The sequence below is a fragment of the Natator depressus genome, chromosome 18 (genome assembly GCF_965152275.1).
Source record: "Natator depressus isolate rNatDep1 chromosome 18, rNatDep2.hap1, whole genome shotgun sequence".
Taxonomy (NCBI): Eukaryota; Metazoa; Chordata; order Testudines; family Cheloniidae; genus Natator; species Natator depressus.
In genome coordinates this window covers 1135535-1160746 of record NC_134251.1, presented here as the reverse complement: position 1 = coordinate 1160746, position 25212 = coordinate 1135535, and the positions used below count along the sequence as shown (strand labels likewise).

The following is a 25212-nucleotide window of genomic DNA, read 5'->3' as shown; positions in this document are numbered from 1 at the left end:
ACGCCCCCAGCAGTGCTGAGGGACGGACCTTTACTGCACATCCCCAGTCACTTGGCGTGAGTCGGGGCTACCCATGGCTAATCCCTCTGGAATGTGCCCAGGGCCATGTCCACTGGTTCCAGGGATGGCGCTCAAATCCAAAGGCATCAGATTGGCAGCCCAAGCTCTGCCAGTGTTGGAAATAGACCCTGCCTTTGGGGGTAGGGATGGCCCACCCTGCTCTGGGGTTTACTCCCCGTGTGTCGGCCCTTCCCTCTCCCCATGGGCAAGGCCGACCCATGGCACCGCGATTGCAGAGGGGGCAGTTTGCGCTATGGGCTGGATCCCACAATGCAGCTGCTCTGGGTGCCCCTTGCTTGAGGCTCGGGGCACTTGGGAAGGGCCCTGTGGTGCCGCTGTGTTACAGCATCTGAACCCCCCGGATGGCACCTCCAGGTCCCGGCCGGCCCCGGTTCATGCAGCCAGGAGCTGAGGGGTCTGGCGTGCAGGGGTGCGCCGCTGGAAGCTGGGAATGGCTCATTGGCCAAGTTCACCTGCAACTGGCGGGGAAGTGCGAGCAGCAGCCCAGACTCCTTGTGGTTCCCTGGATGCATCCCCCAGCTGCGCTGCCCGCTGGTCTCTGAGGCTCGTTGGGTCCCTGGCTCTGTTGACCCCTGAGCCTGCAGCAGGCCGTGGAGGGGCGCGAGGTGTTGACAGACCCTGTGGGACATCTCCAGATCGTGGGGTCCTGCTCCGAGTCCCGAGGGGGGGCTGTGCAGGACACGCCAGCCTGGCCCAGCAGCCTGTGGGGGGCAGCGCTCAGCATGCCGGGGAGTGGAAGGGGTATGTGCCTCTTCCAAGGGGCGTATGAGCTGGAGCAGCCAACATGGGACCCATCAGCCACTCGCAGCCCCCCGCCCTCCCGTGCATGGTGGCAGGTGTCTGACCTGCTGCCTGAGCCTAACCGTCCCCCAGCTCCTTGGTCACCAGCTGGCCCTCACCTGCCAGGCTGCGCAAGGCCCTAGCCAGCAAACTGCCCCTCCCTCCCTCTGTCGCCTGGAGATGCCCCAGGCCTTGATGGGGGCACCCCACCCTGCTCAGCGCTGGGGCCCAAGGGGCAGAAATCCTCAGCTCCTGCTCACGGGAGCTGGGCTGTCGTGTGAGCCCAGGAGGGCAGCCCTTACCCCAGGGGGCAGCAGTGGCTGTGCCCCCCCACCAGAGAGGGGACCAAAGAGCTATGTCCACCCCCACTGGGAGGCTGCTCTCTGGTCTCTCAGTGGCTCATCTGTTTCCCCCCAGGAGCACTTTAACTATTACTGCCTGGACACGGCACTGGGCCACCTCGTCTTCTCCCTCAAGTACGATGTCATTGGTGACCAGGAGCACCTGCGGCTGCTACTCAGGTGAGCGAGGGGCCCTCTGCGTCCCCGGGGCAATGCCCGAGCCACAGGAGCCTGGATCATGCTTCTTCCCCCACTCTGGGGGGGCCAGGTGCCAGGGCTCTCGGGGCGCCCCGCCTGGTCCTGTGACACCTTCGCCTCTTATTGCAGAACCAAGTGCCGAACCTACCACGATGTCATCCCCATCTCCTGCCTGACCGAGTTTCCCAACGTCGTGCAGATGGCCAAGGCAGGTACCTCGGCGGGACCCTTCCAGCTCTGGTGCCCGGGGTTACCATGGGCTGAGCCTGTACCCTGATCTCACTCAGCCCTCGCACAGGCCAGGCCCCATTTCCCTGCCTGAGGAGTGCTGAGGAGAGCGCTGGGCCGTGGGGGCCAATTAGTGCCCTATGGCCGGGGCCACTTCTGGCTCCAGCGGGGGTTCATTTATCTGCAGCCTGTCCAGCGGCCGTGACCGCCAGGCCGGGGCACTGTGGGTGTATAGCCCCTTCTCTCTCAGGGCACTGAGGTCAATAGCCTGGTGGGGGGCAAGGGCTGTGCAGGGGCACACACACAAACCCCCACCGTGCTCCCTGAAGGGAGCCTGAGAGAGCAGAGAGCGTCATCCCAAAACCCCACACATGTGGGCTCTGGCTGCTCCCATCCACGCTCCCCTCCTCCTCCTCCCCGTGACACGTGCACACATGCGGTTCTGAGTCGCACGTTCTCACTCTCTCGTCACTGTTTCAGCTGGCGTGCGAGGACGTGAACGTGGATCGGTTCTATCCGGTGTTGTACCCAAAGGTAGGCTGGCGGCAGCGTGCAGGGGGAGGGAAGCCAGCCTGAACTTTCTGACAGCTCCCGCGCACGCTCACACCCCCAGCCTGCCTCCGCACCACTGGGGCTCCCACCAGGGCGCCCAGCAGGGAACCCCAGCCTTCAGCAGGCAGCAGGATGTCGGAAGGGCAGGCTGGGCATTCCACAGCCAATCAGAACTTAGTCCAGCTTTAGCCCCAAACCTGACCCTGGCTGGCTCCTTTGCCAGGTTTGCCAGTGGCCAGAAGCGGCACCGCCAAGCCTCACCAGGGAGCCTTTCTCAGGGTGCTCCCGGCCCAGCACAGAGCCCCACCCAGGGGTTTAGAGGAGCTTCACAGGAGAGGCACCCCCGTCCCAGGGGCTCACCTCACCGGCTGGGTTTATAACAGGGCTGGCTTCCTTCTGCCCCCTGACTCCAGTGCTGAGGCGTCCCCGGTGCCCAGGCACTGACGGGTGGGATTTGCACCTGCAGTTAATGGTGGGGTGAAGCGCAACCCCAAAAAGCAGGTCTGTGTGGAAAGGCCGCTCCTGCTGGGAGCTCGCCTCTGGCAGAGCGCTCAGCTCAGGGCATTCTGTCTTGGGCTGGGCCGGGGTCCTGCTGCTCCATGGCAAAACTCCCACCTCTGGGTTGGGGGTGGGGGGTCAGAGGAAGCCCTGGGACTTGGGAGAGTCCACCCCTCCCACAGCACATATCTGAAGTCCACTGCAGCAAGGGGGGGGATGCCAGGAAGCACTCTGGTTCCCCAGCCAGCAGGAAAGAGAGGGGCATCCCTGGGAGATGTCCCGATTTTATAGGGACAGTCCTGATTCTGGGGGCTTCTTGTTATATAGGCACCTATTACCCCCACCCCCAACCCGATTTTTCACACTTGCCCTCTGGTCACCCTATCCCTGGGTGACTCCCAGACCCCCCTTCCCGCCACATATCCCAGAGCTCTGGTTCCATCCTGTGTCTGCTGACAGGCAGAAGAGCACTGTGGGTAACTGCATGTGGATGAAGGCATAAAGGGCCGGATTTGGAAAAGAGCTCAGGTCCTGGCTGCACCCGGCGCCCTCTGCTCCGTGGGTCCCCTGCCCCCAGGGCCCTGCTCTGTGGGGGTTCCTGGTCGCTGTGCTAGGAGTTCACACAGAGCTGTGTGAGGGGCCTGGGCTTGCGCCAGGTGGGGACAAGAACCAGAGTCCTAGATCTCAGAGATGGAAAAAGCCTGTTAGAGCCGGCCCAGTCCCTGTCTGTGCGGCTTGTTCCTGCTCTGAGGGCTCCCCTCACCCACCTGCCACTGGGAGGAAATTTTCAAATGGGACGTTTTTCCACTGGAAATGCCAGTTCAGAGACAGCAAACGTTCCATGGAATCATCTCGCCTTGGTAAATTCCTTTCCAGATGGAAATGAAGTGCTGTCTGCAGGGCTGGGGGCGTCCTGCCAGGTGTGGGGCGTCCTTGCTGGGTGCGGGGCTGGAGGTGCCATGCAGGGCTGAGGGCGTCCCATTCGGAGTGTCCCATTTTGATCTTTTCCAAACGCAGCTTTTCAGGTTTCCATTTTGAAACAACTTTTCCTTCCAGTTTTTTTTTATTTTTGAGCGTCGTATCTTATAAAAATAGGGCAGAAAGTGGTGCTGGAAAGGGAAGGGTTAGATTTTGTCAGAGCTTCGATTGGCCCCAGATGAATTTTCTTTCAGAATTTTGGTTTGTGAGAAATTTCAAATGTTGTTTTCATTCTGGGATGGAAGAAATGTTGAAATCATGAGACCGCCCCTCCTGAAATCCAGATTCTGCATTGCCCCACACCTCACACCCCACACCTGCCACCCTGAGAGGAACCCGCCCCATGCAGCAACCCTGCCCTGCATGGATCGTGAGTCCTACCAGGGCGGGTCCCCGTCACAACTCAGAGGGAGCAGCGGTTCCTGGCAGCCGGATGTAACCAGCCTCTCCCGTCTCCCCAGGCCTCCCGTCTCATCGTCACCTTCGACGAGCACGTCCTCAGCAATCACTTCAAGTTCGGCGTCATCTACCAGAAGTTGGGCCAGGTGGGTCAGTCTCCGTGGGGTGGGGGCTGGGCTTTCTGGGACAGTGAATCAATCCCACAGGGAGCTGGGGCTACCCCAGCCTGTGAGTCTCCACCCCTGGCTTTCCCCTCTGACAAGCAGCCTGCGGCGGGGGCAGGAGCCCCCAACCTTCCAGCTACTGCTCCAGCTCAGCATGGCCGTTGGTGAGCAAAAGCGGCTGGAACTGGGTTGCCTGAACCCACCGGGGACGTCTCCCTGGCATCCCACCCTCCCAGCTGCTTTCATCTGAGCACAGCCACGGCCCATTTGCTTTGCCAAGAGCTATAGTGGATTCAGGAGCCATGGCTGGGACTATCCAGCTAAACCACACCCTTGACTACATAGTGTTTGCCCTGGTTCTGTTACCGGGGCTGGGGTGAGGTGAAGAGCACCACCTAATGGTTAAGGCTGGGAACTGTGAGTCTGGAGAGTTCTGTTCCCTGCTTCCCCAGTGACCCTTTACAAGTCATGTCCCCGTGCCTCAGTTTCCCCACCAGACAAATGGGGAGAACCCCGAAGCTGGGTAAACATACAGGCTGTTGGTTAGGGGCTGCGACAGCACCAGATGAAGGATTGCGATGGCTGCTCCCCGGAACTGGGCCCCAGGGGCTGCCATGCTCTCTGCAGGCACGGCAATCGGCAGGTGCTGCAGGGGCATTGCGGGTTCACTCTGCGGGTCAGAGCTCAGCTCACGGCATAGACTTGGGGGGAGCTTGGCCGCAGCAGAGGCTCTTTGCTCCTGCTCCCTTCCAAGCGCCATCTCCGCTGGGGGCTCCTTTGCCCCCCCTCACAGACTCAGCTTCCCTCCAGCCAGGCTGTATGGACAGGCCTCAACCTGGCACAGCCCTGGGCTCATGCTAAGCTGGGCAGGGGGCCCGGCCCTGTCCTAACTCCTCTGGTTTGCTGGCCTTGTTGCAGACGTCCGAGGAGGAGCTGTTCGGCACCACCGAGGAGAGCCCGGCGTTCGTGGAGTTCCTCAACTTCCTGGGCCAGAAAGTCCAGCTGCAGGATTTCAAGGGGTGAGCGAGCTCCTGCCAGCCTGGGTCTGCCAGGCCTGTGTGTGGAGAGGAGGGAGGCTGGTCCCCTGCGCTGCTCTGGCCCCTTTCTGCTAAGCCTGTGCCACTCGCTGTCCCGTCCAGTAGGTCTCCGCAGGACAGATCGGCCTGGCCTTGCAGCTGCTGTCCCAGGCTCCTTGGGAGTGGAGGGACAGGGCGGGGTGGGCGTCTGCCTGAGGCCTGGGTCTCTTTGATGGCAGGTTCCGGGGGGGGCTGGACGTGACCCATGGCCAGACGGGAACAGAATCTGTCTACTGCACCTTCCGCAGCAAGGAGATCATGTTCCACGTGTCCACAAAGCTGCCCTACACCGAGGGTGACGCCCAGCAGGTAGGAGAGAGCTGCAGTGCCCCCCCGGCAGGGGCTGCGCACAGACATGCATAGGCACATACGTTTATACACACCCTAAAGTACAGTGCCACGCAGCCTCCCAGACCTGCATTTGCACCCCAGCCCCTGGCAGGGGCTGCATGTGGGCATGCAGGTCTGCACATGTGGGCACACACGTGTACACACACCTAAAGTACAGCCCTGCACAGCCCCTCAGCCGTCATGTGCACACCCTCTTCATGCACCCGCCTGTGACCCTTTTTCTACGCAGTCCCTGTGACCAGTGTGACTCCCATCCCAAGTGGTTCTGCCCCAAGCCAGCCCCCTCCCGCACCCCCCACGCAGCCCCTGGCTTGCTCCCCTTGAGCTCTAACCCAGCCCCAGCCCCCACTGGAGTGAAGAGACACTCGCTAGTGCCGAGGCCCTAACTCGGGCCAGAGGGGAGGTGGGGTATTGACAAGGGGCAGCCAGGGGATCCCCCATCCCTCTGGCTTAGCCTGTCCATGCTCCTGCCCCTCACTGAGCTCCCAGTCTCCCTGCTCTATCTCCCACCACTTCCCCTCCTCGACCCGCGCTGGGCCTGGCTGTCTTGGCACGGGGCTGGGGCCGCGGGAGTGACGCCCTCCCCGCTGCGCTCAGTTGCAGAGGAAGCGGCACATCGGGAACGACATTGTGGCCATCGTCTTCCAGGACGAGAACACGCCCTTCGTGCCGGACATGATCGCCTCCAATTTCCTGCATGCCTACATCGTGGTGCAGGCAGAGAAGTCCTGCTCCGAGAGCACGCTCTACAAGGTGAGCACATGCCCAGGGGCCTGCTCGCAGCCCGCCAGGGACCCAGCCCAATGGGTGCAGCACCACCGAGTTACCAGGGCACTAACAGGGCAGGGGCTGGGCCACAGACCAGCTCCCAGCTAGAGACTGGGAGCTGAGGGAACAGGACTGGGCAGAGCACTGGGCATGGGAAGCAATCCATGACACTCAGAAATGGGGCACAAGGTTGTTAATATGGGAATGACAGTCCCTAGAGGTTAGAGATAGGGGCTGGTCGTAAGGACTCCTGGGTTCTGTTCCTGGCTTTGGGCGGGGGCTGGGGTCTCGGGATGAAAGCAGGGGGCCGGTCGTCAGGACTCCTGGGTTCTGTTCCTGGCTTTGGGCGGGGGGTGGGGTCTCGGGATGAAAGCAGGGGGCCGGTCGTCAGGACTCCTGGGTTCTGTTCCTGGCTTTGGGTGGGGGGTGAGGTCTCGGGATGAAAGCAGGGGGCCGGTCGTCAGGACTCCTGGGTTCTGTTCCTGGCTTTGGGCGGGGGGTGAGGTCTCGGGATGAAAGCAGGGGGCCGGTTGTCAGGACTCCTGGGTTCTGTTCCTGGCTTTGGGCGGGGGGTGGGGTCTCGGGATGAAAGCAGGGGGCTGGTCGTCAGGACTCCTGGGTTCTGTTCCTGGCTTTGGGCAGGGGGTGGGGTCTCGGGATGAAAGCAGGGGGCCGGTCGTCAGGACTCCTGGGTTCTGTTCCTGGCTTTGGGCGGGGGGTGGGGTCTCGGGATGAAAGCAGGGGTCCGGTCGTCAGGACTCCTGGGTTCTGTTCCTGGCTTTGGGCGGGGGGTGAGGTCTCGGGATGAAAGCAGGGGTCCGGTCGTCAGGACTCCTGGGTTCTGTTCCTGGCTTTGGGCGGGGGGTGGGGTCTCGGGATGAAAGCAGGGGGCCGGTCGTCAGGACTCCTGGGTTCTGTGTCTGCTCTGCCTCTGACTGTGTGATATGGAGCCAGTCCCTTTGTCTCTCTGTGCTTCAGTTTCCTCTTGGGGCTAATGATCATGTGAGTCCCGAGATGAAGCATGGGTGTTATCACTGCTGCCCTGGGATGCTCACTGGAGGAGGGGGAGCCCTGTCCAGAGCGCATGGCCTGGGCATGAGGTGCTTGAACCCGGAGTCAGGCTGACGCTGACCCAAGGACACTCCGTGGACCTGAAGTGGAAGGCCCTGGTTCAATGCTGAGCCCCTGGTCCGAGTGATCTGGGGAGATGGCAGCTCTGGGGGCAGCAGCACTGCTGTCACCACGTGCCGCAGAGTCCTGGCCAGAGGGCTGGGCCCATCGTCAGGGGGCTGGAGGACGCTGCTCAGCACAGCCTAGCGGGGCGGGGAGGTGAGCTCTTCGGCAGGCGTACCTCTCGGAGGGATGCTCCCGGGCACCAGCAGGCCCCAGCGCTCCTGCCCAGGCTGTCGGGCGGGTGATTCCCCTGTGCCATGAAGACACCCCAGTGTCCAGTAAGTGGTGCAAGGCAGGGGGCCCTGAAGGAAAGAGCTGCCCACCCCATCTGGGCCCTCCCTTGTCTAGACGTACCCACTGGCCTGGCAGCGCGTGGCAGAGGAGGGGCTCACAGCGCCATGTCTTGCAGGTCTCTGTCACAGCCCGGGACGATGTGCCTTTCTTTGGCCCCCCACTGCCTGACCCAGCCGTCTTCAGAAAGGTGAGAGGCGAGGAGGGCCAGCTGTTGGCCCCAGGCAGGCACTGACCTGCCCAGAGGGGACATGTTGAACTTCCGAGTTCCAGGGAGCTTCCTGGGGCCAGCTCGTCCATCTGCACTTCCAGACCAGGCTGGCCGGGGCTGTGTGCTTGCGGGAGTCACGTTCTCTGCTGGGAATGCCGCTCGCTCTGGACAGGGAGCCCAGAGAGGCCTCAGAGCAGGGATCTGGGCAGCCAGCCATAGAGTCTGCTGGTTACTGCCCTGTCCCATTGCGGTAATGCCTGGAACTCTGGGGCTGGCGGGGCCAAGGCCAGAGCCAAGTTGGGTGGAGCTTCCTCCTGCTATGTGCTAGTCCCACCACCAGGGGGTGCTCAGCCGCTTCCAAGTCGCCCTGGCGGATACTGGCTGCCTGGCAAGCTCATTCCTGAGGGAAAGGCAGAGACTGACATGGGGTTCTCCTCCCGCAGGGCCTTGACTTCCAGGAGTTCCTGCTGACCAAGCTGATCAATGCCGAGTACGCCTGCTACAAAGCCGAGAAGTTTGCCAAGCTGGAGGTGGGTCAGGAGCCATGTGCCGGGGCTGCGTTCTGAGCTGGCATCCTCCCTAGCCCCCCCAGCAATGCCCAGCACCTGTCCTCCCCTCACCCATTGCCCCTTGCCTCATTCTGGCCCGACCTGTCTATCCACAAGCCCTCATTCCTGTGAGAGCCAATGTGCTGCAGGGCCCGCGTTAGGGCTCTGGGAGCAAGGGTGGCGAGACGGTGCCCTTGGTCGTCGGCGCTGGGGCCAGGGCCAGGGCCGTGCCTCGCTGCATACTTGCATGCAGTTGTTACGCCGGGCCCAGGATACAGGCACTGCGCTGGTTCTGTGGCAGGGCAGCACGTGCCAAAGGCTCCTGGGGATGGCCCCGCTCTCCAGGACCGACAGCCGGGCACCGAGCAGGAGCCAGGGGCAGAATCACAACTCGTCCTCTTTCCCCGCAGTACTCAGTTCCCTCTGCCCCCTTTGTTTCTGATCCCTAGTGCCCCCAGCCCGTCCCTCCAATGTCACTAACACCCCCTGTGCCCCTCCTGCCACAGGAACGCACGCGGGCAGCTCTGCTGGAGACGCTGTACGAGGAGCTGCATGTTAACAGCCAGTCCATGATGGGCCTGGGCGGGGACGAGGACAAGCTGGAGAACGGCAGCGGGGGTAGCGGGGGCTTCTTCGAGTCCTTCAAGGTGAGAGGGGCGTGGCACAGTCCCTGGCAGTGCAGCTCTCCAGCCAGGGACTGCCAAGGCCTGGGAAGCTGTGTGGCAGCTCAGAGAACTGGGAAGAAGACAGAAGATCTAGGCATGTGTTGGAGGGCAGGGGGAACCCACACTTTTATCCCTTAAAGCAGTGGTCCCCAAACTTTTCAGTCATGCCCCCCGTTACCCCTCTTTGCACCCCCCCCACAACCCCCTTGCAAGCCAGAGCCAGGAGCAGGGCCACAGCTCCTGAGTGGGTGGGTGGGTGGGGGGGCAGAGGCTGGGGGGTGGTTCTGGGGCCAGGAACAGGGCCGGAGACTGAAGCTGGGGGCAGGACTGGGGTTGGGGCTGGGAGCAGAGCCTCATGTGGGGGCAGGGCTAGGGCCAGGGCCAGGAGCGGAAGCCATGGCTGGACCACAGTTGAGGGAGAAGGCTGAGGGTGAGGCGGGGGCTGGGGCCGTTGCTGGAGCAGAGCTGGGAGCCTGGGGGCGGAGGGGAGCTGCGTGGCACTCCAACTGCACCCCCCATGAGGGCTGGCCAGGGCCCCACTGCGCTCATCCCAAAGTTCCTCCGTGCCACCCTAGGTGGGCACACACCACAGTTGTAGGGCTCTGCCTTAAAGGGATGTAGTAGAATCCAATAGTGAGAGCAGAGGCTGGGAGGCAGGAGTCCTGGGTTCTATTCCCAGTTCTGCGTGTGACTGTGGGTCAGTCACTCCCCCACCTTGCCTCAGTTCCCCCATCTGTCAAAGGGGGACAGCGTGCTGACCGGCCTCTGGGTTCCCCGCATGGAAGGGGCTAGGGGAGGATTGCCATTCTGTTGTAGGCTGTGTGACGGGTTCGATCACAGAAACCTCCTTGGCACTCTCACTTGATGTGCTGAGACTACATCTGAGCCTGTTTTCTCTGCCAGTTTGGGCCTCCAGAACCCTGCCTTGTTGAGCCAGACACACTGCAAACACAGATCCAGGTCTGAACCACATCCCCCAAAGCTGCAGAGAGTTTAACTGAAAAGAGCTTAGGAAGTGCTCCTGTCTCTAGCACCCAGACACCCAGCTCCCAATGGGATCCAAACCCCAAATAAATCCATTTTACTCTATATTAAGCTTATACAGGGTAAACTCATAAATTGTCTGCCCTCTATAACGCTGAGAGAGAGATAGGCACAGCTGTTTGCTCCCACAGGTATTAATCACTTACTCTGGGTTAATTAATAAGCAAAAGTGATTTTATTAAATATAAAAAGTAGGATTTAAGTGATTCCAAGTAATAACAGACAGAACAAAGTAAGTTTCAAAGCAAAATAAAACAAAACACGCAAGTCTAAGCCTAATACATGAAGAAACTGATTACAGATAAAATCTCACCCTCAGAGATGTTCCAATAAGCTTCTTTCGCAGACTGGACTCCTTCCTAGTCTGGGCCCAATTCTTTCCCTGGTACAGTTCTTGTTAGCTCCAGCTCAGGTGGTAACTAGGTGATTTCTCATGACTGAACCCTCCTTTGTTCTGTTCCACTCCCTTATATGTTCCACCCCCTTGTTCTGTTCTACCCCCTTGGCACAAGGCAGGAATCTTTTGTCTCTCTGGGTCCCCAACCCTCCTTCTCAATGAAAAAGCACCAGGTTTAAGATGGATTCCAATACCAGGTGACATGGTCACATGTCCTGTGAGACCCCCCCCCAAGCCTTCATTCTTCCCAGCCTGACTCCCAGGAAGGCTTGCAAGTAAACAGCCATCTACAACGAATGGTCCTAGTTGATGGGAGCCATCAGGATTCCAAACCACCATTAATGGCCCACACTTTGCATAATTACAGTAGGCCCTCAGAGCTATATTTCATATTTCTAGTTTCAGATACAAGAGTGATACATTTATACAAATAGGATGACCGCACTCAATAGATTATAAGCTTTGTAATGATACTTTACAGGAGACCTTTTGCATGGAGCATAGTCTAGTAATATTATATTGACACTCATTAGCATATTTTCATAAAATCAAATGGAGTGCAACATCACAGGCTGACCTGGTGGCCCAGCCATCTCTGCAGAGGGCTCAATGCTCCCCCTGGCAGAGTTGCCTGTGAGTAGCTGGTGTGCTGAGTTTGCTCATCAGTTTTGCTGTCTGGGTCTCACCTCGGGGGACTCTTGCTCCTACCCGCCCGGTCCAGGGGGCACACCCAAGTTCCCAGCAGCGCTGTGACGCATGGGGCGCAGACAGACTTGCCCAGCCCTGCTGACCTGGCCTGGAGGGGTGGGATAGAGAAGTGTGTCCAGCTGCTCCCCAGGGACCTAAGGGGAATGTCAGCTCTTAGGGAAGCCCTAAATCCACAGAGGACGAGGGTGAATCTGGCTCTGGCCCGCAGGCCTTAGCCTGCACTAAGCGGGTTCATGGGAGCTGCACCATCTCCTGCATGCCCCCTGGCATAGGGACAGACCTAGCCAAGGACGGGGAGGGGACGTGGCTGCAGACTAGCGGTGAGGTGTGTAGTGTCTTCCCTTGACTCTCAGGCACATCCGCAGCTCCCCATATTAGCCAGCAGGGGGCACTAATAAGCAGGACTCCCATTGTCTCCCCCCTCCCCACGTCTGTCTCCCTCCCAGCCTGGCTGGCAAGCACCTGCCTGAGTCTTCCCCTTGCATGGCACTGGCACCCCGCCGGTATGGTGCTTGCATGTGGCACTCACCATGAAGCACAGCATTGGAGCTGGGGCGGAGTCTGGCAGCGCGCCCGGCTGCCCTGCTTGGCAGCCAGCCCCCCACGCTGCCACCTGTCTCACCCTGCTGCAGCAAAAGCTCCTCCAGGCAAACAGCCCTTCGTGAGGGCTCAGCCATGGCACCTGCCTCCAGGCAAGCCCAGCAGAAGGATCGCAGCCCTCTGGGCAGTGGGGTCACTCCTACACAGGGGGATCAGAGCACTGGGAGGTTGTGGCTGCAGGGTTGAAAGGGGCTGAAGGAGTTGGGTGCCCAATGCCCAGGGGATCACCACAGCTTTGAAAACACCAGCCTAGGTGACTTCTTCAAGGTCACACAGGGAGGCAGAGTTGGGAATAGAACCCAGGAGTCCTGGCTGCCCTAGACTCTACTCCCTTCCAGCGTGGAGGGTGTCCTGGCTGCCAGTGCCCTGTTTTGAGCACTAGACACGATCCCTTCCAGAGCTGAGAGTGGAACCCAGGAGTCCTGGTGCCAGTCCTTGCTCTCAGCACTAGCCGCATTGGCTTGTGGGTTCCTTTGTTTGCTGGGACAGGAAAGTGAAACATGTCCCAGGCTGTGCCAGCCAAGTCCTGAGCATCCCCCCAAGGACGTACAAGTGAACTGAAGTGTGCAGTGGTCCTTTCTGCTAGTTACAGCCCCAGGCCAGGAGCTGGATGTGCCATCTGCCCCATCTCCTCCCTGCCCCGGTCCCAGCGCTGAGCCAGCTGCTGCCAGCCTGCCCCAGCCCAGCTGGAGGTGTCGGGGAAAGGCAGGCGCCCTAGGACGGGGCTGGGAAGAGGAGCTGCTCGGATGGGGCTGGCACTGGGCTGGGACCTTGGTACAAGCACTGGGAAGCCTGCAACAGGGAGTGGGCAGCTTTACTGTCCCCCACAGCTGGGCAATGCCCCTCCAGTCTGCTCACGCTCTCTGTGCTGCGGGGGCAGCGTGTGGGGCCATCAGTACTGGGGTTGTTGGCCTCGGCTGTCCCCCAACCATGCAGGTTTCTAGAGTCCAAAAAAGTGTCCTGGGGCCAAGATCTAGGCACCATTAACACGCTGCCCCTCCTGCAGATGCCCAACCTGCGCAGCAGGCAGACGGGTACCTTGGGGAGTGGGGACAGTGGGAGGGTCCTGGGGAGCGACTAGGAGCTCACTGTTCTCGAGGCGAGAAGTCACTGTGTGGAGTTGCCTGGGCTCATAGGCCACATCCAGTGAGTGGGTCATCCCACAGCCAGTCACGCAGGCTGGCGGCAGGTTATCAATTCTCAGGCTATAGGACAGCAGCTGGTTGCTGCAGGGGTCAGGCAGGAACCCCTTGGCCCACCATGAGCACCCCTTGCTACGTACATTAGTGGGAAGGGGGCTTTTGCCTTCTTCTGGAGCATAAAGAGTTCTCCATTGCCAGGGTCAGGCTCGTGGTCCAGTCCCACCCAGCATAGCCCATGCTCAAGGTGGCAGGCCCAGCGCATGCCACCACCCACTGCCATTTGTCCAGGGGAGCCCAGTGTTGGGGGATGGGGTTTGTCTCAGGCTCTGCTCCCCACGACCGCCTCCTTGCTCCCCGGAGCATGTCCCAGTGTCTCTCCCCGCCAGCCTGCTGCAGCTCTGTGCGTGGGCCCAGGGATGGCCGGCGGCTGTGGGCTGGCAGCGAGTGACAGTGACTGAATTCCCTTCCAGCGCGTGATCCGCAGCCGCAGCCAGTCCATGGATGCCATGGGCCTCAGCAGCAAGAAACAGAACACGGTGTCCACCAGCCACAGCGGCAGCTTCGGCCACAGCAACCCGGACATGGCCAAAACCGCGGGCACAGTGAGTGTGACCATCCCCACACCCCTGCTGGGCCTGCTTCTGCTCTGAGCCCCGCCTGTGTGACCCCCCCCGCCCCGAGCCCCACCCCCGCTCTGAGCCCCACCTGTCTGACCCCCCCTGCCCCAAGCCCCGCCCCCGCTCTGAGCCCTGCCTGTCTGACCCCCCCGCCCTGAGCCCCGCCCCCGCTCTGAGCCCCACCTGTCTGACCCCCCCTGCCCCAAGCCCCGCCCCCGCTCTGAGCCCTGCCTGTCTGACCCCCCCGCCCTGAGCCCCGCCCCCGCTCTGAGCCCCACCTGTCTGACCCCCCCTGCCCCAAGCCCCGCCCCCGCTCTGAGCCCTGCCTGTCTGACCCCCCCGCCCTGAGCCCCACCCCCGCTCTGAGCCCCACCTGTCTGACCCCCCCTGCCCCAAGCCCCGCCCCCGCTCTGAGCCCCACCTGTCTGACCCCGTCCTGCCCCGAGCCCCGCCCCCGCTCTGAGCCCCGCCTGTCTGACCCCCCCGCCCCGAGCCCCGCCCCTGCTCTGAGCCCCGCCTGCCTGACCTCATCCTGCCCCGAGCCCCGCCCCCGCTCTGAGCCCCGCCTGTCTGACCCCCCCGCCCCGAGCCCTGCCCCCCTCTGAGCCCCGCCTGTCTGACCCCCCCGCCCCGAGCCCCGCCCCTGCTCTGAGCCCCGCCTGTCTGACCCCATCCTGCCCCGAGCCCCGCCCCCGCTCTGAGCCCTGCCTGTCTGACCCCATCCTGCCCCGAGCCCTGCCCCCGCTCTGAGCCCCGCCTGTCTGACCCCCCCGCCCTGAGCCCCGCCCCTGCTCTGAGCCCCGCCTCTCTAACCCCATCCTGCCCCGAGCCCCGCCCCCGCTCTGAGCCCCGCCTCTCTGACCCCCCCGCCCCGAGCCCCGCCCCTGCTCTGAGCCCCGCCTGTCTGACCCCGTCCTGCCCCGAGCCCCGCCCCCGCTCTGAGCCCTGCCTGTCTGACCCCCCCGCCCCGAGCCCTGCCCCCCCTCTGAGCCACACCTGTCTGACCCCCCCGCCCCGAGCCCCGCCCCTGCTCTGAGCCCTGCCTCTCTGACCCCCTCCGCCCCGAGCCCCGCCCCTGCTCTGAGCCCCGCCTGTCTGACCCCATCCTGCCCCGAGCCCCGCCCCTGCTCTGAGCCCCGCCTCTCTAACCCCATCCTGCCCCGAGCCCCGCCCCCACTCTGAGCCCCGCCTCTCTGACCCCATCCTGCCCCGAGCCCCACCCCCTGCTCTGAGCACCGCCTGTCTGACCCCCCCTGCCCCGAGCCCCGCCCCCGCTCTGAGCCCTGCCTCTCTGACCCCGTCCTGCCCCGAGCCCCGCCCCCGCTCTGAGCCCCGCCTCTCTGACCCCGTCCTGCCCCGAGCCCCGCCCCCTGCTCTGAGCCCCGCCTGTCTGACCCCCCCTGCCCCGAGCCCCGCCCCCGCTCTGAGCCCTGCCTCTCTGACCCCGTCCTGCCCCGAGCCCCGCCCCCGCTCTGAGCCCCGCCTCTCTGACCCCATCCTGCCCCGAGCCCCGCCCCCTGCTCTGAGCCCCGCCTGTCTGACCCCCCCTGCCCCGAGCCCCGCCCCCGCTCTGAGCCCTGCCTCTCTGACCCCATCCTGCCCCGAGCCCCGCCCCCTGCTCTGAGCCCCACCCCCTGCTCCAAGCCCTGTGCATCTGACCCTGCCTCTACTCTGGGCCCACCTCTTGCTGTGAGCTCTGACCACACCCCCTGTTCAGAGCCCTGCCCCCAACCTGACCCCACTCCCTGCTCTGTGCTCCATCCCAGCTCCACCCTGACCCACCCCCATTCCTCCTCCCCGCATCTCTCTCTCCCTCCTCCCTGTGGGCCCCCCTGCTCACTTCACTGCCATGGGCCTCCCATTTCCTCTCCTTGTGCCTGGCTTTAATTCTGCCTCAGCCCTGCTGCCCCTGCCTTCCCCACCCCACTCCTCCCTATTCAGTGCTGGGCCCCCCAGCCTGCCCCCGACCCTTCAGCCTCCTGCAGGGCAGCATCAGGCAGCACGGAGCCTGGACTCGCTGAGGATGGGAAAACATGTGTGGGCCCTGGGGTCCTTCTCTGGCACATGAGTGACTGTCACAGTGAAACCCCCCATTCCTCTGTCCCAGCCCCCACCCAGTCCCCTCTGACCCCCCGACTCCCACCTGTTCCCTTCTGTGCCCCCACAGCCATACAACCGCACCTGTCCTTTCCCCCTTCCGTTCGATGCAGCCAGAGCTCCAGCACCACAGAGGGGGGCCTTGTCCAGCCCCTCTCTCATTGCAGGAAGGGCAATGGGGGATGGTTCCCGTGCAGAGCTCGTGGGGGCAGTGGGATCCTGCCTCGCAACATTCCCAGGGAGGTGCCAGGAGGATCTTTGGTCATTGCACTACTGCCTAGCTGGTGGCTGGCCAACAGAGACCTGGAGGCAGGGAGCAGGTCCAAGGGAGGGGCCGCCCTCACCTCTTCCAACAGGCCAAGGCTATGGGTAACCCAGGACTGCCTTGGCAACCCACCAAGAGCCCAAGGGCTGCACTTCATTTGCGTAGAAATGTAGCTGCCATTTAAATCAAAGGAGCAGGCTGCGAATTCCTGTGTGTGCTGGAGGTAGGGTGGGCCTGGGAGGCCTTGGTGGGAGGTCTCCTTGGACTCCGACCTTCAGGACCAGGACCAGCCCTTTATTTCCATGGAAACATTGCTGTTTGCAGCATGACAGGTTTCAGAGTAACAGCCGTATTAGTCTGTATTCGCAAAAAGAAAAGGAGGACTTGTGGCACCTTAGAGACTAACCAATTTATTTGAGCATGAGCTTTCGTGAGCTACAGCTCACTTCATCGGATGCATTCAGTGGAAACTGCTGCATCCGATGAAGTGAGCTGTAGCTCACGAAAGCTTATGCTCAAATAAATTGGTTAGTCTCTAAGATGCCACAAGTCCTCCTTTTCTGTTTGCAGCAGTGTCTTCATGGAGCGGGTGAGGGGAAGGGGTGGGCCCACATGGGTCCCATGGCTCTGCCATCCCTGCAGTGGCACTGCCCCTGCCCCAGTGAAAACAGTGGAAGGTCTGCCACTGGCTTCACTGGGAGTCAGGACTCCTAGGTTCCTTGCCCAGCTCTGTCACTGACTGGCTCTGTGACGTGGGGTGAGTCATAGCCTTGCTCTGTGCCTCAGTTCCCCCATCTGTTCCAGGGAGAGAGTGGGGGCTGTGAGGCATATTAATCGATGCCTGCAAAGTGCATGGAGATCCCGGAGGGAAGGGGCTAGGGAAGGGCAAAGCACCGGTGTCAATCCCCTCCGGGAGCAGGAAGAGGAAGCACTAGCTTCAGGATGTGGGTGAGTTCACCCAGTCCTCAGAACCAGCCCGCTGCCAAGCTCTTAGGTGCTGGCGTCATCGTGTGGCCATGCTGCTGAACTGCACTCCAGCTCAGTTTACAATCCAGCACCCAGCTTCCTGCCCTCCTGTGTGGCTACCCCCTTGTCCAGTGGTGGCCCTGGCTCAGCTCGGTGAGGGCGGCAGCCAGACAATGTCTGAGGGATGCAAGGGACATGCCAGCTACTGGGCGCGCTGGGCAAAAGAGGGCTTGTTTGCATTAAACGTGCATGTGCCTCCGAAGAAGGATCTAGGCCTCAGAGTTTGGCGGGGAAGGAGACTGGGCCGCCCTCAGGGTGGATAATTTGCCTGCTGGTGTTACTGCTCTGGAATGCCGGGCTCCATGGCTGTGCTGAGCGTGGCAATGGCCAGTCCCCCAGCACGGGCTCCTGCTCCTACGTAGTGTGACCAGATGGCAAATGTGAAAAATCGGGACGGCGGTGGGGGGTAATTGGTGCCTATATAAGAAAAAGCACCAAATATCGGGACTGTCCCTATAAAATCAGGACATCTGGTCACCCTATTCCTACGGGAAGCCATGGACAGCAGGAGCTGAGCCCCCTGGTGCCCAGGGATCGTTGGCTGAGCCTCAGGGAAGGAGAGGTGCCAGCAGTCTGGGGTTCTATCCCTGGCTCAGACACTGACTTGTGGTGTAGCCTTAGGCAAACCATGGCCTCCTCTGTGCCTTTGTTTCCCCAGTTGTGAGAGATTGACCTGCCCGGGGCGGGGTGCAAGGAGGAATTTGCTTTTGCCTTGAGCTAGCCCCCTTTCTGCTGTGTCATGCAGCTCTGCCCCCTTTCCCAGCTGCTCCCCACCCACCCTCCTCTCTCCCCACTGTGCAAGTTCCACAGCTCCCCCTCAGACCTTCCCATGAGAGCTGCCAACTCCAAATCAACCATCCAGCGCCAGTAGCTGCTCAGTGGGGATCCCCACCACAGGTACAGTGTCTCCCCGCATAGCCCTCCATGACACCCTCATGCGCATCCAGCGACGGGCAGCTACAGGGTGCTGTTAACGAGCCCTTTGTTATGATGGTCAAGCCATTTTTTTTGCATGACTCTCTTCTCTTTTTCTCCCCCCTCTCTTCTCCCCCCACCCTGCTCTGCTTCTCTCCTCTGTCCGCTTACCAGTCATTGCTTGTCCCTGGAAAAGCGCCAAGTAGGTGCGGACGTCGAGGCAGCGCCATAGGGATAGGAACCATAGAAGAGGTTGATGTCTCTCTCTCTCTCTCTCTCTCTCTCTCTCTCCCTCCCTCCCCTCCCTGCACCCCTCTCCTCTCTGGAGCCAGCCCTGTACATGCAATGGGGTAGCTGGGCCGTGGTGGGGACATTGGCTGGCTGGGCCTGGCTGCCATCCCAGCATGAAGGGCATCCCGGCTGGGCAGTTTGGGGCGTCGGGTAGGGAGAGAGGCGTGTCAGCCTCCATGGCACCTGCTGCCTTCACCCCTGCCTGGGTATTGGCACCCCAAAGACCCTTGGTCCTGCCGCCTTCCACGCCTTGCAGAGTCCAGCCCTTGCAGCTGCCTCCCTTCCTCACAGCTCAGGGCCTTTCCTCTCCTCAGGCCTGGCAAAATGGAGCAATTCCCCTTCCAGCCCTCTGCCCGGGCCTGGCCTCACTGCAGAGTGAACTCGTGTTCTCACCAGCCTTGCCCCTTGTCCCGGAGTCCCTGGGCGATGCTCTGGAACTGCTCCCTACGAAGCCAGGCAGGACTCTGGGGGAGCCTCCTCTCTGGGAGCAGCCTGTCTGCAGGGCAAGAAGCTTCCACAGCTTCGAACTTCCTGGGTCTGACCTCAGAGCATTCAGCCTCCCCTGCCCCACCATGCACTTCCCACAGCGAGTCCACACAGGCGGGGCTCCTGGGGAAGCCAGAGGGCCCTGCACCCCAACTCCGCACTCAGCCGTGACTCTCAGCCAGCCAGTAAAATGGAAGGTTTATTAGATGACAGGAACATGGTCTAAAACAGAGCTTGTAGGTGCAGAGAACAGGATCCCTCAGTCAGGTCCATCATAGGGGTAGGGAGCCCAGAGCCCAGAGCCCAGGTCTGGGTCTCCCTCCCTTTTCCCAGCCAGCTGCAAACTGAAACTCTCCAGCCCCTCCCCTGGCCTTTGTCTCTTTCCCAGGCCAGGAGGCCACCTGATCTCTTTGTTCTCCAACACCTTCAGTTGGCCCCTTTGCAGGGGAGGGCCCAGGCCATCAGGAGACAGGGTGTCGGCCATTCTCTGTGCAGACACCATCACACTGGCCCTCTAAGGCTCTGCAACAATCACACACCCTTATCCCGCCACCCCTAGATACTTAAGAAATGCATAGGGGAAACTGAGGCACCCACCCAGTATTCAGAGAAAACATTAAGAACATTCCCACTTCGTCACACTCCTCCCTCTCCCTCCATACACGCCGTGCCGTGGCTGACCCGGTGGGTACAGACTACAGCTTGAGTGAGCATCACTCGTCAGCTGCTACCGCAAGTCCTCTCAGTGAGGATGCAGCTAGCGGTCAGTGGTGCCAGTCTGCCAGAGCTTCCTACCATGCCCACTGTGCCTGGAAGGACAGACACGTTTTCCTGCTATCCACGGGGAAGGTGTTCACAGAGCAGCACAGCCCAGCCCCCTGCAGTGCCACAAGCCCCCGGCTCAGCCTGCGTGGCCATGGCGGGGAGAGTTATGCCGCAGTGTAGCTGAGCTCACTGGAGCTGAGCTGATTCCAGAGGAGTTTCTTGGCATAGATCGCTCGGGCTAACCCCAGTGCAGACCGCCCTCTGCCCACTGAGAAGCCAGCAGGAGGCAGGTGCCCGCAGCCCAGCCCTGCTTGTTCCTATGTGGCCCCACACCTTCCCTTCACCTTGGCCGGGGGCTAGCAAATGTTAATTCATTGACACGACTGGGTCCCCAGCTGGGCTAGCTCCTCTGCTCATTGCACTCTGATCTGCATAACTGGGGTCAATCCAGACTGGCCCCTGGCCTGACCCCCACTGCTCCCCGCCCTGCCCCCAGCCAGCGTCGCTGGTTCCAAGGAGAGATCCAGCTATGGACACAGCCGCCGTGCATGGCCCTGGTTAGAGCAAGGAGCATGGGAGTGCAGACTCCTGTGTTCCTCTCCTGTCTGTCACATCCTCTCACTGTACCTCAGTTTTCCCACCTGTACAAGAGGGGTGACGGTACCTTCCTCACAGGGCTTCATTCCAGTCCGTGCAGTGCTTGGAGATCCTCAGGTGAAAGGTGCCAGAGGTGGGCACAGGGCTTTGCAAAGGGCTGTGACTGCTTCAAGCTGTGCTGGAGTGCCCCACAGGCACGGGTCACCTCTCCCCATGTCAGGAAGCCCGGCTGAGAGGCCACGCTGTCTGCGAGGTGCTGCCCCTCCAGCCCCTCTGGCATGGTGCAGGCACCCCAGCAGTGCCCCTCAAGTGCTGAGCATTCTCCAGATGGACAGACGCTCACTCCCCAATAGCATCAGGCCCCCAGACCCCATCAGCCCGGCCCAGCCCCGGTCTCTGCCCCATGGCTAGCAGCTGGCACCACGTGATGGGGCAGAGTCATCGCCGAATTCCTCCTCTCCACCCAGCCCCTGGCGCTCTGATGGGGCTCCAGCTGGAGGAGGCCCTGAGCCTGATGCCCAGCGTTGGTGGCACACAGGGCTCCCTAGTGGTAGATGTGTGTGAGCAGTAACCGTGGGACCTGGCTAAGCAGGGGACTCTGGTGCCCTGGCGAATGCTGTAGGGGGAGCAGCCCTTGGGATGGGGGCGCCTGCCCTTTGCTGGGTTGGCTCCAGCTCCAGTTTGGTTTTGCCCTTGGTCCAAGTCCAACCCACCCCAGCTTGGGCCCCTGTGGGGGGCTGGGAGGGTGGCAGTGCCCCGCAGGGAGTCGGGGCTTCCCAGGACTGTCTGGCTGATGGGATCAAATCTTTTCCAGTCGCTGATTGTTCCTGGGAAGAGCCCAACCTGGAAGAAATCAGGGCCCTTCAGCCCCAGGCGGAGCAGCGCCATCGGCATCGAGAACATCCAGGAGGTGCAGGAGAAAAGGTGGGTGAAGCGAGGGGAGGAGCAGGGGCGCCAAGACCTGCAAGAGGGAGGACCAGCTCCATTCACCCTCCCACCCCCAGGCAGAGACAGCTGGGTCCTTCCTGCCTGCCCTGCCCCAGCCCCGTGGTGCTGCACCCGTGTCAAGGGGAGGCAGCCTGCTGGGTGACAGGGCACAGTGGGGGCAGGGAAGCAGAGCCCCAAGCGGTGATGGGGAGGAGGAGGGAGGGGCCGCCCCAGTGAGCACAGAGAGCCTCCACTGTGGCACCTCGCTATGCGGCTCCGTCTCTCCAAGGCTGCTCCCAGCAGACACGCCTGGCCCCTGGTCAAACTGCCAGGGGCAGGACGGGCTGGGCATGTGCTCTCCCCCTGAGGGCAGCTTCCTGGAATTCACCTGGAATTCAGCCTGGATTAGACCCCGAGGGGAGTGGGGATGCCGCCAAGCAGCGGTAGCTCCCGCACTGCCAGGCCCAGGCCAGCCTGGCCACACCGGGGGTTTGTGCTGCACCGCGGCTGGCACTGAGCCCAGGGGAGACCAGGCATGAGGACAGGGACACCAGTCACCAATCCAGCCCTGCCGTGCTATGGGCTGGAAGATCTTGGTGCCCCCTGCGAGGGCAGCTGGAGATGAGAGCTGCCCAGCAGCTAGCATGGCTCTCCCTGCCCTGGCCCAAGTATGTCCCTGGTGCCTCTCACAGGGAGAGCACAGCAGGCCCCCAGAAGACACCTGACAGCGGCCACGTGTCCCAGGAGCCCAAGTCGGAGAACTCGTCCAACCAGAGCTCTCCAGAGATGCCCACCATGAAGAACAGGTCAGTTCCTCCTTGGCCCAGGGCTGGGATTCCCAGGGAGCCTAATGGGCTGTGGGCAGAGAGCAATATACACGTGGGCAATATTTAGAGGGGTGGAGCATTTCCCACACAGAGGCGTTGGGCCGGGGGGCAGAGGGTCCTTTCCATTTGATCTGCACTCATTTGCTCTGCTCTGAAAATGCCCATCAAAGGGTGGTCCGGACGCAGCCCCGCTGCAGGGCTCTGGGCACCCATGAGCGGGACACAGGAAAGAGACTTGTCCAGGGGCAGCCAATGAGGGGTCTGACTGCCCTGTCTCTCCAAGGGTGGGTGAGGGAGAGGGTGGGACATGTTGGAGGGTGCTGGGTATCACTGCCCTGTGTCTTGGGGGCCGGGTTAATGGGGTGCTGGGTCTGACTGCCCTGTATCTCGGGGTGCGGGGGCACAGGGAGGGTGCTGGATCTGACTGCCCTGTCTCTTGGAGGGATACGGAGGGGTGCTGGGTCTCACAGCCCAGTGTATCTGGGGGCCATAGGGGAGTGCTGCGTCTTGGGGGGGGTACATGTGGGTTGCTGGATCAGACTGCCCTGTGTCTTGCAGGGGTACAGGGGGGTACTGGGTGTCACTGCTATATCTCAGGAGGATGCAGGGGGGTGCTGGGTCTCGCTGCCCTATGTCTTGGGGTGGGAGTGTAGGGGGTTGCTCGGTCTAACATCCCAGTGTATGGGGTGTCTTGGTGAGTGGGTTAGGGGGGTGCTGGGTCTCAGTGCTCTGTGTCTGGGGGGTACCGGGGGGTGCTGAGTCTCACTGCCATATCTCGGAGGGATGCAGAGGGGCGGTTTGGTCTGACTGCCCTGTGTGTTGGGGGGCCCTAGGAGGGTACTGGGTCTCGGGGGGATGCACAGGATTTGCTGGTTTGGACTGCCCTGTGTCTCGGGGAGTGGTTTAGGGGCGTGCTGGGTCTGACTGCCCTGAGTCTCAGAGGGGTGCTCGGACTCACTGCCCTGTGTATTGGGATGGTGCGGGGGGCGGGGGGTACTGGGTCTCCCTGCCCTGTGTCTCAGAGGGTACGGGGGGTGGTTGGTCTCACTGCCCTGTGTCCCATAGGGATACGGAGGGTGCTGGGTCTGACTGCCCTGTGTCTTGGAGGGGTACAGAGCGGGTGCTGGGTCTCCCTGCCCTGTGTCTTGTGGGGTAAAGGAGGGGTTCTGGGTCTCACAGCCTAGTGTCTCAGGGGGGTGTAGGGGGTGTCTTCAGGGGTGGCTTAGGGTGGTTCTGGGTCCCAGTGCCCTCTGTCTGGGAGGTACCGGAGGGGGCGCTGGGTCTCACTGCCATATCTCAGAGGGATGCAGGTGGGGTGCTGGGTCTGATTGCCCTGTGTGTCGGGGGGCCATAGAGGGGTGCTGGGTCTCGGGGCGATGCACGGGAGTTGCCGGGTCTGACTTCCCTGTGTCTCGGAGGGGTGCTGGGTGTCATTGCCCTGGGTCTCGGTGGGATGCAGGGGGCGTGCTGGGTCTCACATCCCAGTGTATCTGGGGTGCATAGGGGAGTGCTGAATCTCGGGGGGGGTGCATGTGGTTTGCTGGATCACAGAATAATAGAATCATAGAATATCAGGGTTGGAAGGGACCTCAGGAGGTCATCTAGTCCAATCCCCTGCTCAAAGCAGGACCAATCCCCAACTAAATCATCCCAGCCACGGCTTTGTCAAGCCTGACCTTAAAAACTTCTAAGGAAGGACATTCCACCACCTCCCTAGGGAACGCATTCCAGTGTTTCACCACCCTCCTAGTGAAAAAGTTTTTCCTAATATCCACCCTAAACCTCCCCCACTGCAACTTGAGACCATTACTCCTTGTTCTGTCATCAGCTACCACTGAGAACAGTCTAGATCCATCCTGTTTGGAACCCCCTTTCAGGTAGTTGAAAGCAGCTATCCAATCCCCCCTCATTCTTCTCTTCTGCAGACTAAACAATCCCAGTTCCCTCAGCCTCTCCTCATAACTCATGTGTTCCAGTCCCCTAATCATTTTTGTTGCCCTCCGCTGGACGCTTTCCAATTTTTCCACATCTTCTTGTAGTGTGGGGCCCAAAACTGGACACAGTACTCCAGATGAGGCCTCACCAATGTTGAATAGAGGTGAACGATCACGTTCCTCGATCTACTGGCAATGCCCCTACGTATACATCCCAAAATGCCATTGGCCTTCTTGGCAACAAGGGCACACTGTTGACTCATATCCAGCTTCTCGTCCACTGTAACCCCTAGGTCCTTTTCTGCAGAACTGCTGCCGAGCCATTCGGTCCCTAGTCTGTAGCGGTGCATGGGATTCTTCCGTCCTAAGTGCAGGACTCTGCACTTGTCCTTGTTGAACCTCATCAGATTTCTTTTGGCCCAATCCTCCAATTTGTCTAGGTTCCTCTGTATCCTATCCCTACCCTCCAGCGTATCTACCTCTCCTCCCAGTTTAGTGTCATCTGCAAACTTGCTGAGGGTGCAATCCACGCCATCCTCCAGATCATTAATGAAGATATTGAACAAAACTGGCCCGAGGACCGACCCTTGGGGCACTCCGCTTGATATTGGCTGCCAACTAGACATGGAGCCATTGATCACTACCCATTGAGCCCAACAATCTAGCCAGCTTTCTATCCACCTTATAGTCCATTCATCCAATCCATACTTCTTTAACTTGCTGGCAAGAATACTGTGGGAGACCATATCAAAAGCTTTGCTAAAGTCAAGGAATAGCACGTCCACCGCTTTCCTCTCATCCACAGAGCCAGTTATCTCGTCATAGAAGGCAATTAGATTAGTCAGGCATGACTTTCCCTTGGTGAATCCATGCTGACGGTTCCTGATCACTTTCCTCTCCTCTAAGTGCTTCAGAATTGATTCCTTGAGGACCTGCTCTATGATTTTTCCAGGGACTGAAGTGAGGCTGACTGGCCTGTAGTTCCCAGGATCCTCCTTCTTCCCTTTTTTAGAGATGGGCACTACATTCGCCTTTTTCCAGTCGTCCGGGACCTTCCCCGATCGCCATGAGTTTTCAAAGATAATGGCCAAGGGCTCTGCAATCACATCCGCCAACTCCTTTAGCACTCTCGGATGCAGCGCGTCCGGCCCCATGGACTTGTGCTCGTCCAGCTTTTCTAAATAGTCCCGAACCACTTCTTTCTCCACAGAGGGCTGGTCACCTCCTCCCCATGCTGTGCTGCCCAGTGCAGAGGCTGGGAGCTGACCTTGT

General features: G+C 61.1%; 1 protein-coding gene across 11 annotated transcripts in view; it reads left to right on the top strand.

The window, feature by feature from the left end:
• The window catches only part of RAP1GAP (RAP1 GTPase activating protein), a 186946-nt gene that overhangs the window by 150046 nt on the left and 11688 nt on the right, over positions 1 to 25212 (top strand). For 7 of the 11 annotated variants that reach the window (XM_074933969.1, XM_074933965.1, XM_074933967.1 and 4 more), the window contains 14 exons: positions 1279 to 1382; positions 1530 to 1608; positions 2109 to 2162; positions 4118 to 4201; positions 5138 to 5238; positions 5475 to 5604; positions 6244 to 6399; positions 7997 to 8068; positions 8533 to 8619; positions 9144 to 9284; positions 13664 to 13795; positions 18288 to 18365; positions 21067 to 21176; positions 21872 to 21985. In XM_074933969.1, the coding sequence (XP_074790070.1) occupies positions 1279 to 1382; positions 1530 to 1608; positions 2109 to 2162; positions 4118 to 4201; positions 5138 to 5238; positions 5475 to 5604; positions 6244 to 6399; positions 7997 to 8068; positions 8533 to 8619; positions 9144 to 9284; positions 13664 to 13795; positions 18288 to 18365; positions 21067 to 21176; positions 21872 to 21985 (1442 nt within the window). The remainder of the gene's footprint in view (positions 1 to 1278; positions 1383 to 1529; positions 1609 to 2108; positions 2163 to 4117; positions 4202 to 5137; positions 5239 to 5474; positions 5605 to 6243; positions 6400 to 7996; positions 8069 to 8532; positions 8620 to 9143; positions 9285 to 13663; positions 13796 to 18287; positions 18366 to 21066; positions 21177 to 21871; positions 21986 to 25212) is intronic. The other 4 variants (XM_074933960.1, XM_074933963.1, XM_074933962.1 and 1 more) reach the window with 4 other exon arrangements.